We start from the raw sequence: 14104 nt of genomic DNA on the forward strand, positions 1-14104 counted from the left end.
CTGCCTATTTTCTCTTACGACTGCTGACAAATGCCTCAAGGTGCGTTCGGGTACTGTGATTTTGCCTCATGAGAAATAACTCCAACACATTTCCATTTAAAGACTGTGTTTTGGAAGTAAAGTGTGAGTGCCCACTTTGAATTTGTTTTGGCAGCCATTTTGTGGGAAATTTCTCTGGAGCGCGCTGGGCCGTACTTGCCTGGTGTCGGGAGTGCGCTCTCAATGCAGCCCCTCTCCTTTGACCGATATTAACATCACGGAGGGGCTGGCCAGCATAGAGCTAGCTGTAGCTGTGCCTGCTAAAATATAATTTTTCATATCGTTCGCCTCTATTGTCCAGCGGCCCATCGACTGGCCTTTGCCCGCAAAGCAGCCTGCAGTGTGCGGACTGTCTTTCTCCAAATTCCAATGTCAGTGTTTTATTAGACAGCTAGCTGTTAGCATGCTAGCTAATAGCTAGCTAACTAATGTTAGCTTCTTGCCTCTACATTAATTGAGCAAGCTGACGGGCTTGCTAATCTAACTGGCCCACGCTTTAGTTGTAACATCTTCTCTTTTTTTGTATCTGACATAAACTCGACAAAGTAAATTGCGCTTGCCGAACAGAAGAGAGACTGAATTCGGGGAGTCCGTGGTTGAGGCGGTGGGCTGCCCACCTCCCCTTAGGCACGGCTAGCCTTGCTGCGCCGGCAATCAGTCCCTATCGACAAGCTGCTCTCTGTGCTCCGGAGAATAACGCATTTTTTGTTCTTACTGGAAAGTAAACGCACTGGGATTTTTATCGGCGCCACATTATTTGGATTTCTGCTGTGGAAGAGGGACGACTGACCCGGGGGAGGGGGCTCGGTTCGTGTGGACGGAGGGCGATAGCGGTTCCGAATATGGCTGATACGCGGAACTTGGTTCGACACACCGCCTGAGGTAAGGAATAGCCGGTCGTCGTTTGTCTTTTTAATTCGTGTCTATGTGGGCCTAGCGCTAATGGACGATTGTCTCCAGTATGTGCGTGTTAAAGGCTTGATAGTCAATCAGCGGTAACAGCACTTGATGGCATATTGTTACCCCTTCCTATGGTATTCGCCCCTGTCACCCGGCCTCGTGTCCCCATTCCTCTGCCACTGCTGTGAAGATGGCTAATAGGGCATTGGGAAGGCATTGATGAAATAGGTGGGCAAACGTCGGTGTTGGACAATGGACCAACAGTCTACGCTTGGCTGTCGCATCTACAGTAGCTGATAAATGCATTATGATGATGGACTTCACAACGTTACCCAGTTATAGTAGCATGCAATGTCCTCCAGGTCTGCTGTTATCAGCCTCTTGTCCTTCGAGTTTACCTTGTGACTGAGCCGTTTCTAACAACTATGTGGCGAGTGTAAAAAGGTGTTATGTTGGCCATTTAGAGAAAAATGATAGATTTGATCTGTGTGTGTGTGTGTGTGCGCGCGCGTTAGTGTGTATCTAGGCAAGTTTCGGTAGCTGTCGCGACCTGCCTTAAGTTACCGCACGACACCAAATAGAATGGGAGAGGATGCCGGCGGAGCGAACCGAAGGGAGACATGGGAGATGAATGGGTGTGTTGCTGCATGATCGAAACGTGTTGATATACTCTGCTAGACAGTAGGTCATTATCTGCTAATGTGTCGGTTGGATAGCAGTTGCTTTAGTTGCCAGAGCAGCCAGCCAGCAACCCCCGATTGTCCTCTGTAAATCTGCAGCATTTCATCTGCTATGGCAGCTAATGCTAGCCTCTAGTTTAGCTACTGCATCAGCCCCTACCCTGCCCTGGAAAAGAGGAACACAGGCACTCAGTTACTGGGAGATGGATGCCTTTAGTTAAGGAACGGGATTACAATGAGAGCAGTGCTGATGCACAGCTGGAAGAATCATGACTTGACATCTCCCTGTCCGACTATATGCGTCTCTGTAGTCCTTGCTCTGTTGCTTAACAGAAGAGGTAATCTGAAACAGTCTATTCTACAATAGGGTTACTGTCTTCTTGTGGCCAACATATTTGAGTCTCAAATTTGAACTTTACTCCCAACCACTTCTGCGTTACTTAATTCTTTGAGTTATTTTACTAAAATCATATCTTGTATCGTAATTTTGAACCACTTGTATGCATGATTGCATACAACCTCCTGTGTAAAGATGATATAAATGAGGTTCAGGGTTTACCTAAACCCCAGGACAGCCAGCCATATAAGAAATGTGAAATGTATTGAGCCCAAATCCATACCCTCACATTCTTATATAGTACTTTGTATCTCGAAGTTATCTTTGCATAATAAGTGATATAACGTTGCTAAGCACAAATCTTTTGATTTCAATTTACTGCACATGTCTAGCATATTCAAACTTTTCTCTATCTTTTTATAATAGAACTCCTAATCTTCGGATGGTACGCTCAGATTCTTATTATTATGCAACCTAGAGTTGCCTTTGTGTATTAAATGTCAAGAATGATTGTATATATTTCAACCTAATGTGGATGTCTTGCATCTATGAAAGATCAGGCTTAACACAGACTCTCCTCTCCCCCCATAAATGTTAAGTTTTTTCATTTAAAAACATGCAATTCTGCATCATCAGACACCATTATTACCATGTAAACTAACAGTTGGGAAAACTAGGGCTGGTAATGCAATAAACTTGCCAACTAATTGCTCAGTGAACATGTTTCTGTTGAAATTCAAATTGGTCCCAGGGTGACAGTTATTCACTTATTATTTGAAGACGTTGATTAAACGATCACATTTAGGCAATATCTCACCAAGTTTTCCTGTACTGGTTTTAGGTTGGATATGGGAACAATAATGATGATCTCTTATTTGCACATTGTACAGAATAAAGAGTCTTTCTGGCGACCACGATTGTCACTGCAGGGGTCAGGAACCAAACTGCCATACCCTGCCCGATGGACAGCCACTCTACCCGCTAAACTACTTCAGCCACAAACACTTAAGTAACTTAAAGCATCATGATAATTCCTTGTGCATGCTCATTTTGCTTCACAAGTCATGATTCTGATTTTTGAACATGCACTTAATGCAAAGCATTAAATACAATGTCTTATTTTACATCAATGTCTGAAAAACTGCTCCTATTACGATGTCCTGAAGCCTCTTGTTGACAGCACATGGCCTGTATAGTTCCATATTCATGACAATGCATATGAAACATTTAAAAACATTGAAATTATTTCTTCAAAGTTATATTCCACTCATAGGTTAAACGTAGTTTATATAAAGAAATGACTTCATGCTAATCAGTATCACCGACCTACACATGAAGCAATCATTATAATTAATAAACAAATGTATTCTGTGACCCGTTGATGATATAAACTCATTTTAGCTGGTTGAAAAGATGGTAAAAAGGCTTCTGAGATGTAAGTATCTCCTGGTTTTCAATTAAAACCGATATTTAAATCCCAGTTGGTGCTCACTGGGTACTGGATCCATTAGATCTGGAAAAGAGCATTTAGGTAGTTTGCTTGGGTCATACACCTTAGCATTACTATGGTAGGGAAAACCATTTGAATCAATATTAAACAGTTATTCTTTAACAGTAAGTGGGTGGGCTTTGTCCTGATTTCCCCATAAGCATTGGTGAAATTCTTGCAAGACCATTATTCACCAAAAATGTCTGAACGTTTCAAATCGAATATTCTTTGAAAGATGAAGACTTACCGTTGAGGCAGTGTCTATGTTGAAGACAGCTTGTTGAGATGACATTGATGTTGCAATGTGATGTCAGTTCAGTTTTCATATTGTCTTTATATTTCACCCCCCTGACAACATCTAGGTTTAAGTTGTTAACATCAGGCTGTTTCCATGGTGGTCAAAGTCACAAATTTCCCTTCTGACATTTGAGATGTGCAAGGTGCCAGTGGAATTGGATGTGTAATTCAGGCAGTTGCAATGTAATTGAGCTGCACAGCATCTTAACCATATTGATAATCTTTTTGTTTGGTTCATCAGACAAACTAGTATAGAGCAATGTCCTAATTAGTAGACAGAAATGTGTCAATGCAGCTACTGATGATATAGTGAAAACATTTGGTTTGTGCTGACAACCTGCTATGGTACTGAGCTCTGTTCATCATGAAAGATGTTCAGCAGGTTCATGTTGAACCTGTGGCTTAGTTCCAGGCACTTGTGGCCAGAAGGATGATTAGTTCCTTTCACATTGTCAGTGTACCACAACTGCTTACCCATCACCACCACCCTGCGTATGTAGAAATGCTAAGATTTCTGTGATTACACTTATAAGCTGAAACCATATTTCTTGAAAGGACAGGTGAAACGTGAAATAACAAAGCAAAAACCACACAATGACGCTTAGTTTATCAAATCTATTTTAAAATAAGATTGAGTGTTAATGTTAAACATCACTGATTGCTTGTAAATTGTGGTATAGCAATATATTGTGGCATAATAATTTGCAATATTGCCAAATGTCATTTCACAATATGTATGAGGATATGCGTCATCAACTCAAAAATAGATTGTAATATCTAGTCAAATCTTGTCAATTAGATCCCAGACTAGGTGCACAGTGGGGGTGGAGCATGTAGGAGTGACTTTTTCAGTGCCAGACGTTCTGTGTTCTCTCTCACTATAAGTTAACACTCCTTCCCACACATACAATGTTATGTAAATTTCTGGCTTGCTTTTACCACTGGAGTGGTTTTGCAGTTGCAGTCACAAAAGATACAGACAATGTGCATTCTGACTGAAAGCACAGCTGTGAAAAAAGTTCAGACGGGGTGTGACAGCTTTGACACATACACTTCAAAACTAATTCGGAACACTATCATGATGATTATGAATTATTTTTCTCTTCATTCTCTACTTTCTCAATGGTCTTGTTCCTCTATGCTCCTGTCTGCCTACATTCATAGACTTAACTTGGAATAATGGCATTGTAACTCAAGCTGAACATTTTTGATCACAAGTGGATGTGTTTTAGGTGGCGATCCTGGTGCAGCTGCAGGCATCTACTCCTTGCACCATCAGTGCCAGCAGCAGAGTCCCAGCATGGAGTAGCAGGAGACACATTTCACTTGATGACAATAGTCACAAGAAAATGGTGCGGTAATGCTGACAAAGCGATAACCAAAAGTGACTTATTAACAATATTTTGAGTAAAACCCCAAGCCAACGGGAATCTGGTAACACTAGCCCTTTTCACACAGAGACACCGCATTATCGACGCAGCAGCTGTTCGCCAAAATCCTCCGCCGTTGTTTGTTCACAGAGAACCAAGCAGCTTTGGCGTAAAGACGCTTTAATTCACACAGCAAGCTGGCGCTGTGGATCCTAAAGAGGCGTGACAGTACTCCTCATGATGATGACATCTGCGTGTTTCTTTCACCTTTCCCCCAGTATCCTGTTAATCTAAACATTAACCCGTGGACAGTTTATAACCATATGGATGCTTTTATGTGTTGTGATTGAGATCCTGACCCACCAAACATCCTGGAAAGTGAGTTACATTTTTCCCTATATATTGCATGATTACATAATCGCCATCAGTAAACTGGGCACTGTCTGACTCTCACTCGCGGAGAGGGAGGCTGTTTTCTGGGGGAAAGTTCACTGAAGTCCCAGTCGGGAGGGCTGACCATCACCCTGATACAGTAGCTACAACAACACAATAGTGGAAGGAGACATACACTTGGTGAGTTATGGTATTTGCGGGGGACAGACTGTTTTTCGGGCAGAAATATGATGAAGAGTCGGTAGGACAGAATGACACACTTCTCCACATATAACTGCAGTATTTTCTTCATCATATAAGTTGCCAAAGAGTTACTACTTTACTGATGTTTGGTCCTGTAACATTGCTTTGTGGGACATGTCTCTTTATTTTGTTGACGGAAGGATCTGTTTAGCGATCACACTGTGAACACTATCAGATTGACACACCCCTGTGCCGAGCCACTGGCTTATCCATTCATTCAGGTTTGGTTCGCCAATGCTGCGCCTCTGATACTAACTCCGGAAGCGCATCAGAGGCGCAGCGAAATTTCACCCCTAGCTGCATCCAAAACTTTCACACAGAGGAGGATGCGTGAATTGGCGCAGGATCCCTGCACTAGAAGGGCAATGTGAATGGGGCTAGTAACTGAAAGGATTTGGTCCCCTTATTGTGAAGTTGTAGGTGTGCAGCCTGTCAACTGCAGCACTTCATCTACCAGCTCTTCTTAACAGACTCCCACAGAGTCAGTAAAACTACTCCGACGTAGCAATAAACTCAATAAACTACCCTATCGTCTTGTTTTTCACTAGTGAAATGCATTTAATGTGAAGCTGCAGCAGGAGGAAAAGTTTGGTTTGCATGAACAATGAATGAACAACGCACTCTACAGATAGTCACTGTGTTTTCTTGTAAAAAGCCTCGACCACAAACTCTGATTACAGGCGAAGTCATTGCAGCAACAGCGCTCAGCAGCCTCCCAGTGAACATGGCTGGAAACCTGACCGGGACTGAACACAACCTCCCAGACCGAGATGCCAGTTTGAAGAGAGGGGATACAGGAAGGAGGTGATCTACACTGACTCTGATGGGGACTATGATTCCAGGGACAGGAAGATATGGCAGGCAGGGAAGGAAGATAGTTAAAGCAGCAGAGGAGAGAGAGAATCCGGCGTAAGCAATGGGTGAAAACCACATGTAGAGCCAGAATGTTTTCACTTTGTAATGTTTTAATACTCAGATTTATTTTCTATAAAACCATTGGTAATTGTGGAAAGACAAACAAGACTGTTGTTGAGACGTTAACTTTGTTTGTGTTGTGTTTGAAGTGTGTTTTACACAGAGTTAATAATTACATTTGTCAAAGTTCAGTAAAAGAGATAAACTTGAATTCACACGGTGCATGGTTGTATTTTCCTGTTTATGAAGGAAAACAAAGTGTAAAATATGTCCCCTGATATTTCCTGAGTTTATATTGTTAACCTTTTGTTTTTGGAATGTTTACTTTAAGTTTTTTATAGTGAGACAGAACTGACAGAGGGTCTGGTTGAGTTCCATTCAAGGAATTATTTGAAAGTCAATCACAAGATCTTTCTTGGCACACTAGCTCTGAAAACGGCAAACTGACCACACAGTCTGTTTCACAGTCCAAGCAGTTTTTTTTCTTCTACAGCTCCCCAATTTCTTTACTCAATATGGGCTTGTCTCCTCTGTATCTCCCTCCTTTATCTTATACTTCTCTTTGCACTCATCCTCATTTCGCCTTACCCAGTAAATCAAAAACAAACCTGATATTTTTGAAACAGTGTTAAAGAATATGTTACAATGGCTATGAATGCGGTTTGGCAAATCATAAAGATTGTACGTATCAAATTTATACCCTTTCTTTGATTAAATCTTACATGAATGCTGATAAAGTCAAAATATCTATTGGAAGTCAGCAAGATGGCTGTCGAAGCAGGGCGTAGTGCGGCAGGTGCTACTAATCCAAAGTCTTGTCATTTTGCAATCAGGCCAACCACATCAATGGAAATGTCTGTGGTGTGTGATGTGGCACGCCAATATGCTATGTGACCGGCGATTTCAAAAAAGTGTGACAATTAAACATACTGATAATATTTATATCAGTTATTTCTTCATGAGCTCTTTGTGACACCAAAGAACACAAAACATCAGAAGCATTGAAGGGCTACATACACTGCTGTGACTTTTGCTTTCACCGCATGGGTCATGAAAACTGTTCAATCACTAGTTACCTGCCAGTCTGTATGACGTCATGCTTACTCATGACTTTATTTTACTTTTTAATTTAGTTTATTTGTAAAGTGTCAGTGTGAACAGAAACCGAACCAGAGCTAAAATGTTAACGTATTCTGAAGTTGGTTAAAATGAAGGCAATGCTTACGTTATCGACTGAACTTGGCTCCGATAGTTACTGATGGTGGCGCAGCCTCCACCAACCAGTACGTACGTCACCATTTTGCATGGAGGATGTGCTAGTCTTCATTATCAGTTGATTATATTATAGCATTATATATTATAACATTCGCCTTTTAGTTTTTTCCTACTCCCTACTATTGTTATTATATTGGCCTTAAACAATCCACTATCAGTTAACAGCGGTGACTCCTGGCTGCTGATCATTCTTTCGAAAGTCTTGCAGACTGTTCTTTATTTGCAGGGCCGCATAAGCTGGTGAGCTGGTCGTTTCATTTGTTACAGCTTGCTTTCCAGTGCTTTGGTAGCAGTGGTGCTATGATTGAAGTACCACAGCAGCCTTGGAGCTGCAACAACAGCCCAATGCAAATAGCTGGCAAATCCATCATAATGGCCATATGTAAAGTGTATACAATGCACGGAAGAAAATGGCAGTTATCACGAGTGGGGTTGTTAGCTGCCATAGTGGTTTTCGCATTGTCACAAACACAGGCGGTGACTCGACCAGCTAACACCTTCATCTGCACAGCCTTGTTCAACCTGTAAGCTAAGTTGTCTGCTATATCTAGTAAGGCCTTGGTGAGCAAGATTGCTCATGATTTAACTCTCCGCAGTTAACGCAGTCCAACAGACATATAGCCACCTTGTCGGCTGAAAGTAACTGCACCTGAGCTCGTCTTTCTCTTTGTTATGCAGCTTCCCAATGTGGATTGTAATTGAACCTCCTGCGTTAGCCTGGTTCCGTGTTCACAAGCTCATGAAAGCCTGTCAATATCCACCACGTTTCAGCAGATAGGTATTGCCTGTGCACACGCATCGTTACCTTACTTCTAGTTTTTCTGAGCAGCAAAGGGGAAGAACATTTTTAATTGGTTAATATCCTTATGAAACTTAATTGATAATGAATAATTACTAACTTACCTAGCTTGAGCAGGGCAAGCACATCTGCAAGCCTAGAATGAAATACAGGCTGTTTCCAGTCTGATTTGCCAATGTTTATGTTGCATCTCATTTTTTTTTTCATCCGAGCCACATTTTAACTTATAACTTTAGCAGCAGATTTTCTCCCTTTAGTGTCACCCAGTGTCTGTGAGGAAACATCCCAGTGAATACCAACAAGGATTTCAGCTTTGATTTTGAGTTAAAAACTAAAACATTTTTTAATTTTATAGATGTATTTTCTCCCTTATACCAACAAGAGTGCTGTCACAACATCACGATGACAGAAACAGATTTGTTTGCTCGTTTCGACAATTGCTTCATTTGTAGGATTGGAGAGAGACAATATTGATGAGGGTAGGGGTGGGTGAAAGATTCACATAAGAATCTTGATTCCTATCCCCAACGATTCAGAATCGATTCACATGATGTTGATGATATGAAAAAGTGGAACTGAAACGTGAAGGTAGTGCAGCACCCAGACATTTTACAGCAAGCACAGGCTTATCTTATATTTAAGTTCATCTTTAAACAAGGCAGTGGTGGCAAGCATTTATTTTATTTAATGACAGAAGGCAAACATTGTGCAGGCCACATGTTTCAAATCACTTCTTATGCCATCACACAACACTACAACTATGGGTTTGATGATACACTCAGATCACAAGATGATGCTTTAACACTAGTTTAGGAAAACTTAAGTGATCACATATGACTGGAAAAATAGTCTTTAATTTGACTGATAGTCACAAAATGCAAAAGACTTCAGGTCCATTTTGAAATGTTGAACTAGTAGTCATTTTGTACTGAATGTCACTTCAGTTCTACTTTCTGTCTGAGTAGGAATTATCATATGCAGTAAAAGACATGTACCATATGTAAGCACTGTAAAAAGTTTTGACACAAGCTCAACTGACTGGCTTCTCTCCTGTATGATCAGAGCTTATAACTGCATCAACTATGTGTGAGCTTCTAACTTCTCATCGAATATGTGTGTGTCCTTCTAACTGAACTCTACTCCACAAATTGAAAGTTTAAAGTAAAAACTATAAAATAACAAAAATAAACACTAAATTTTTCTTTGTTGTATGTTTTAAGTGCAAACCATAATCAAAGTTAGGGATGTACCTGGGCTTTGGGTATCGGCTGATGCCAGTGGGTGTAACAGCTGTATATGTTACTTACCCTGTATGGATGTGATATGATTAGATACCAGGACCTGTATTTTCGGCAGTATCAGCGGCATTTCCAACACTGATATCAGGATCTGAACAACTCAAATCAAAGTGCAAACAGACTGACCAAATTTTCCTTCAAGCATGATACAGAGCTGAGAGCTGGCTACAACTACATTGCCCAGCCTAAGATATTCTAGGCTACTGGACACTTTGTCAGTAACAATAGAGATGCCGCAGTTTGGCCTTTTGAGCTCCCAGTCGATGACAGCTGCTTGTAAAACTTTGACTATGTTTGACCCTGTGTGGGACTTGAAAAGTGGGCAAGTCTGCAGCACAACATTTACCATTTCCCAGGCATCTGTCAGTGTTTCCCTTACAGGCATGGTTGATTATAGTTGAATAACACAGCAGAGCACTTTCACTTTCACTATTGAGCATTTTGTCAGCTGTGTCCATAGATGTTTTAGAAAGTCCTCCAAACTGTAAAATGCTCAAGGGAGCTCAAGAGTCAGAACAACACTATAATTCATCCTTGTTGGTTTGTATCAACCACCATCTTCCACAATTACCTTAACTAGTGCAGTGCCCGTAGCAAAAGTGTATTCCTATAAAAAAGTGGGAAGTTAAGGAGCTGTTTTTGACTATTTTTGATTTTGCCATTATATTTCACCTTAAAAACTATTTACTTGGTGTCATTATTTTCAGCACAACCTCACATGTGTGACTGTACAGTTATTTTTTTTTATTTTGACATACTGTATTAACACAGTGGACCTAAAATCACAAAAAAACATAAAATCCGAGTAGAAAAAGTTTGATTTTTTTACTGTGAAAACCACAAACATATTTACAACAACCATTTTTTTTTTTACTTATAATGCAAATATAAATTGTTGTTAACTAAATTTGTGCATACATTTAAAAAATTTACAAAGTTAAGTGTAACTATTTACATTTAAATGCAGGCAATGCTCAGGCCTGCCTGTGCTCCTTAAGAGCTGCACTGCCTGCTCCACATTCAGCATCTTCTCATTGTTCTGACTCATTAAACGAAAAACCGACTCCACTACACACTAAACACACCTCACCAAACACTACATAACACACTAACTACACACTCCAAACACACTAAATGTAACAAATCTCTCAACTCTCAATATCGCTGTCCGACCGTCGTTGCCTGTCAATCATCCGCCTAGGTTCCTCCCACAACTTCCTGTTCCTCAACAACCAAACTTGCTGCTTGGACACTTTCGTGACAATAGCCCGTTTTTACCGTTTCTTTCTGCACCAGACACAAAGCAAACGTGACGGCAATCATCGCGAAAAAGCGTGGCGGACATTATTTACCCAAGGTCCAGTTTCGGACGTGCCGATGCGTCCGGTCCGTTACCTCGGGAGGTAGCGGCTAGCTACACACGAACATCTACAGATTCCGATTCCAGTTTGTTGTCCTCGCGGATCCGGATCTCCTCAGACCGGAACAGACTCGGTCCGGACTCATTTGGTGTTAATCCACAACAGTCAGTTTAGATGCACAGAACGGGAGCGAACCGCCGGCTATATACCGCTCCAGCTCGCGCCGCTGCAGGTACAACCGGTGAGGGGTGGCGGTGGGCTCTCCATTGATTGGCTCTGGTGCGCACGTGGCCACGGTGTGCAGTGATTGGCTCTGGTGCGCACGTGACTGTGGTGGCTCTGGTGGACAATGCTCGGCAGAATTTGTAAAGCATTTATGAAATAATTTATTCACAGTATCATTGCAGTCCAAACAAATGCTTAGATGCGCACCACTGAACCACGCAGCAGCCATGTTGAAAGTCTCGGGTCAGTGTGATCCTTATCCGCAGAGATATTTGACCAACAGACACACACACACACACACACACACACACACACACACACAGACAGAGATTCCGTGCATTTATAGAAAGATTACATAATTAGACATTATGTTCAAAGAATGTAATTTTGACATAAATGACCACACTGCTGTTACCAGGTACACACAAAAAATACACAGTTGCTCCTGCTGCAGCTTCACATTAAAAAAAAACATCTAACAGGTGAAACACAAGTTGACTATAATTTTGAAATGGGTCCGTCATGTGAAATGCATTGTTTGGAGGGTTTAGCACAAATATTATCATTACACAGTGGGGTAACAACTCTGTTTTTCATTAACATTATCAGGTTCTCTATGAGTGTTGGGTTTAAATTAAAAATATTGCAATTTCAAAACTGGTTTGGGTCCTGACATTGGTCAGGAGTTCGTTCCACCACTGAGGCCCCAGAACAGAGAAGAGTCGTGACTTCACTGACCAACCTTTGTTTGTTCTCAGCGATGGCAGTACCAGAAATGCCCTAAATGTACATTAAAATGTAAATGTGCCTTGAAATCTATGTGACTGGCAGTATAACACAGTATGAAGTCCAGAAAGCAACTTTGAATGTATATGTTATGAGGTCTATATGGACACAGATACAGAGCCCCTCCAACAATCTAGTGTTATCTAGTGAAACAAAGGAAGGAAGAAAATGAACTGCCTAAAGAATTCCAAATTTAAAGACAAGTATGGAGCAGACACATCATTCCTTTAAAAATTAAATTGGTGTCTGTCTGGTAACAAATGCTATCAATCGATCCATTAATGACGAGGTCTATCCAAGAGCATGGAAGACAGTTATAAAAACACAGACCTACAAAACAGGCGTTCCCTCAGATGCAAATACAGGGTAATTAACATGGTACCGACTGTGTCAAAGGTAATTGAAAAATATGTAGCAGAACAACTGAACAGTCATCGTAACAACAGCCCGCTCTGACTGCATCCCATGCACTGTGGAGTTTAGATGGAACCATTCAACAGAAACTGCTAACTGCTCTCTCTTGGACAATATGGAATCTAAATTAGTTAAGGGGCCACATTCATAGATCTAATAAAAGCTTTTGACACTTGCTATATGCAATGCAGCTAAGAATGTGAGCAGACATTACTGTCATTTATGTACATGTGGTGGGTACACCGGTAGGGGAGGTTTAGTTATTATCAATTAATATATGGATGATATTATATATGTATATTAACAATTATGGCACACCATCCTGGAATCAGGCACCGATAACTTTAAAGTTCACTCTAAAGTGTAAGTATTTTCAAAATATTAGAATGAAAGGAACGGTGAGGGAAATTAATCTGAGTAAAAATTAAGACGAGGTGTGACTCGATGGATCCACTGGGTTTGACCAAACTGCAAGGTGCATGTCAAGTCACAGCAGTGATGGCCTGTGTCACACAATGGCTAAATAACTTTCTGTCTTCGTGAAGAAAGCAATGTGAATGTTTCTCACCAAGAGGTCAACAGATGATTTGAGTACATTTATGTTGCTGGGGAAATGCTGAGAGTGGGACTTTATTTCAACAATTGATTCTAATGTTACCGTTAAAAAACAAGTTAAGATGGTTACAAATGTAAAGTTGGCCTGGCTCCTATTCCTCTTCGTGCTTCTATAAAACAGAAAACAACTGATGACTACATGTGGCGAGAGGGGGTTGAAGAATAACAGCAAGGAGCACTGCTTTTGGATGTTCAGCTTTTCCAGTGAGAGCAGCTCATGTGGAACAGTCTGCCCTCACTTAGCAGAGAGTGTGAAACATATAGTTAACTTACAGTCATGGCCAAATGACAATCAAGTGTGTGATCAAACTTCATAATGTTTTCAAATAACCTGAAACATGCTTAGTTTGATGTTTTTAGGTGTTTAATGTGTGCTCTGCAACAGTATAAGTGCCCGTGTCCACATGGTTCTAAAAGAGTGGCGGTGCACTCAGAAGCACCGAGACACCAACACATCCAGAACAAAATTCTTCTCCATTTTCTGGGTTACCAGGGCAACGGATAACAAGTCACTGCATATTTTTGATATGTATAACATTCTAGTCATCATTCAAGTGCTACCAGTGTTGACACAGACATTCTCCGGATGGAAGATATCAAGTGTTTCCAATCGTGTTCAGATCAGCGAGTCTGTAGTGATATTCAATATCTTGCTGCAATTCAAATGC

At 41.1% G+C, this 14104-nt stretch overlaps 1 protein-coding gene across 2 annotated transcripts in view; it reads left to right on the forward strand.

Moving 5' to 3' along the window:
* The first annotated feature begins 193 nt into the window (after positions 1–193).
* dyrk1b (dual-specificity tyrosine-(Y)-phosphorylation regulated kinase 1B) overlaps positions 194–14104 on the forward strand; it is a 74270-nt gene continuing 60359 nt past the window's right edge. The window contains exons 1-2 of one of the 2 annotated variants that reach the window (XM_030394076.1): positions 1507–1574; positions 2847–2965. In XM_030394076.1, coding sequence (XP_030249936.1) covers positions 1522–1574; positions 2847–2965 — 172 coding nt within the window. In that variant the 5' untranslated portion in view covers positions 1507–1521. Of the gene's footprint in view, positions 922–1506; positions 1575–2846; positions 2966–14104 lie in introns of those variants that run through there. The other variant, XM_030394079.1, reaches the window with a different exon arrangement.

Source organism: Sparus aurata, chromosome 17 (genome assembly GCF_900880675.1).
Source record: "Sparus aurata chromosome 17, fSpaAur1.1, whole genome shotgun sequence".
Lineage (NCBI taxonomy): Eukaryota > Metazoa > Chordata > Actinopteri > Spariformes > Sparidae > Sparus > Sparus aurata.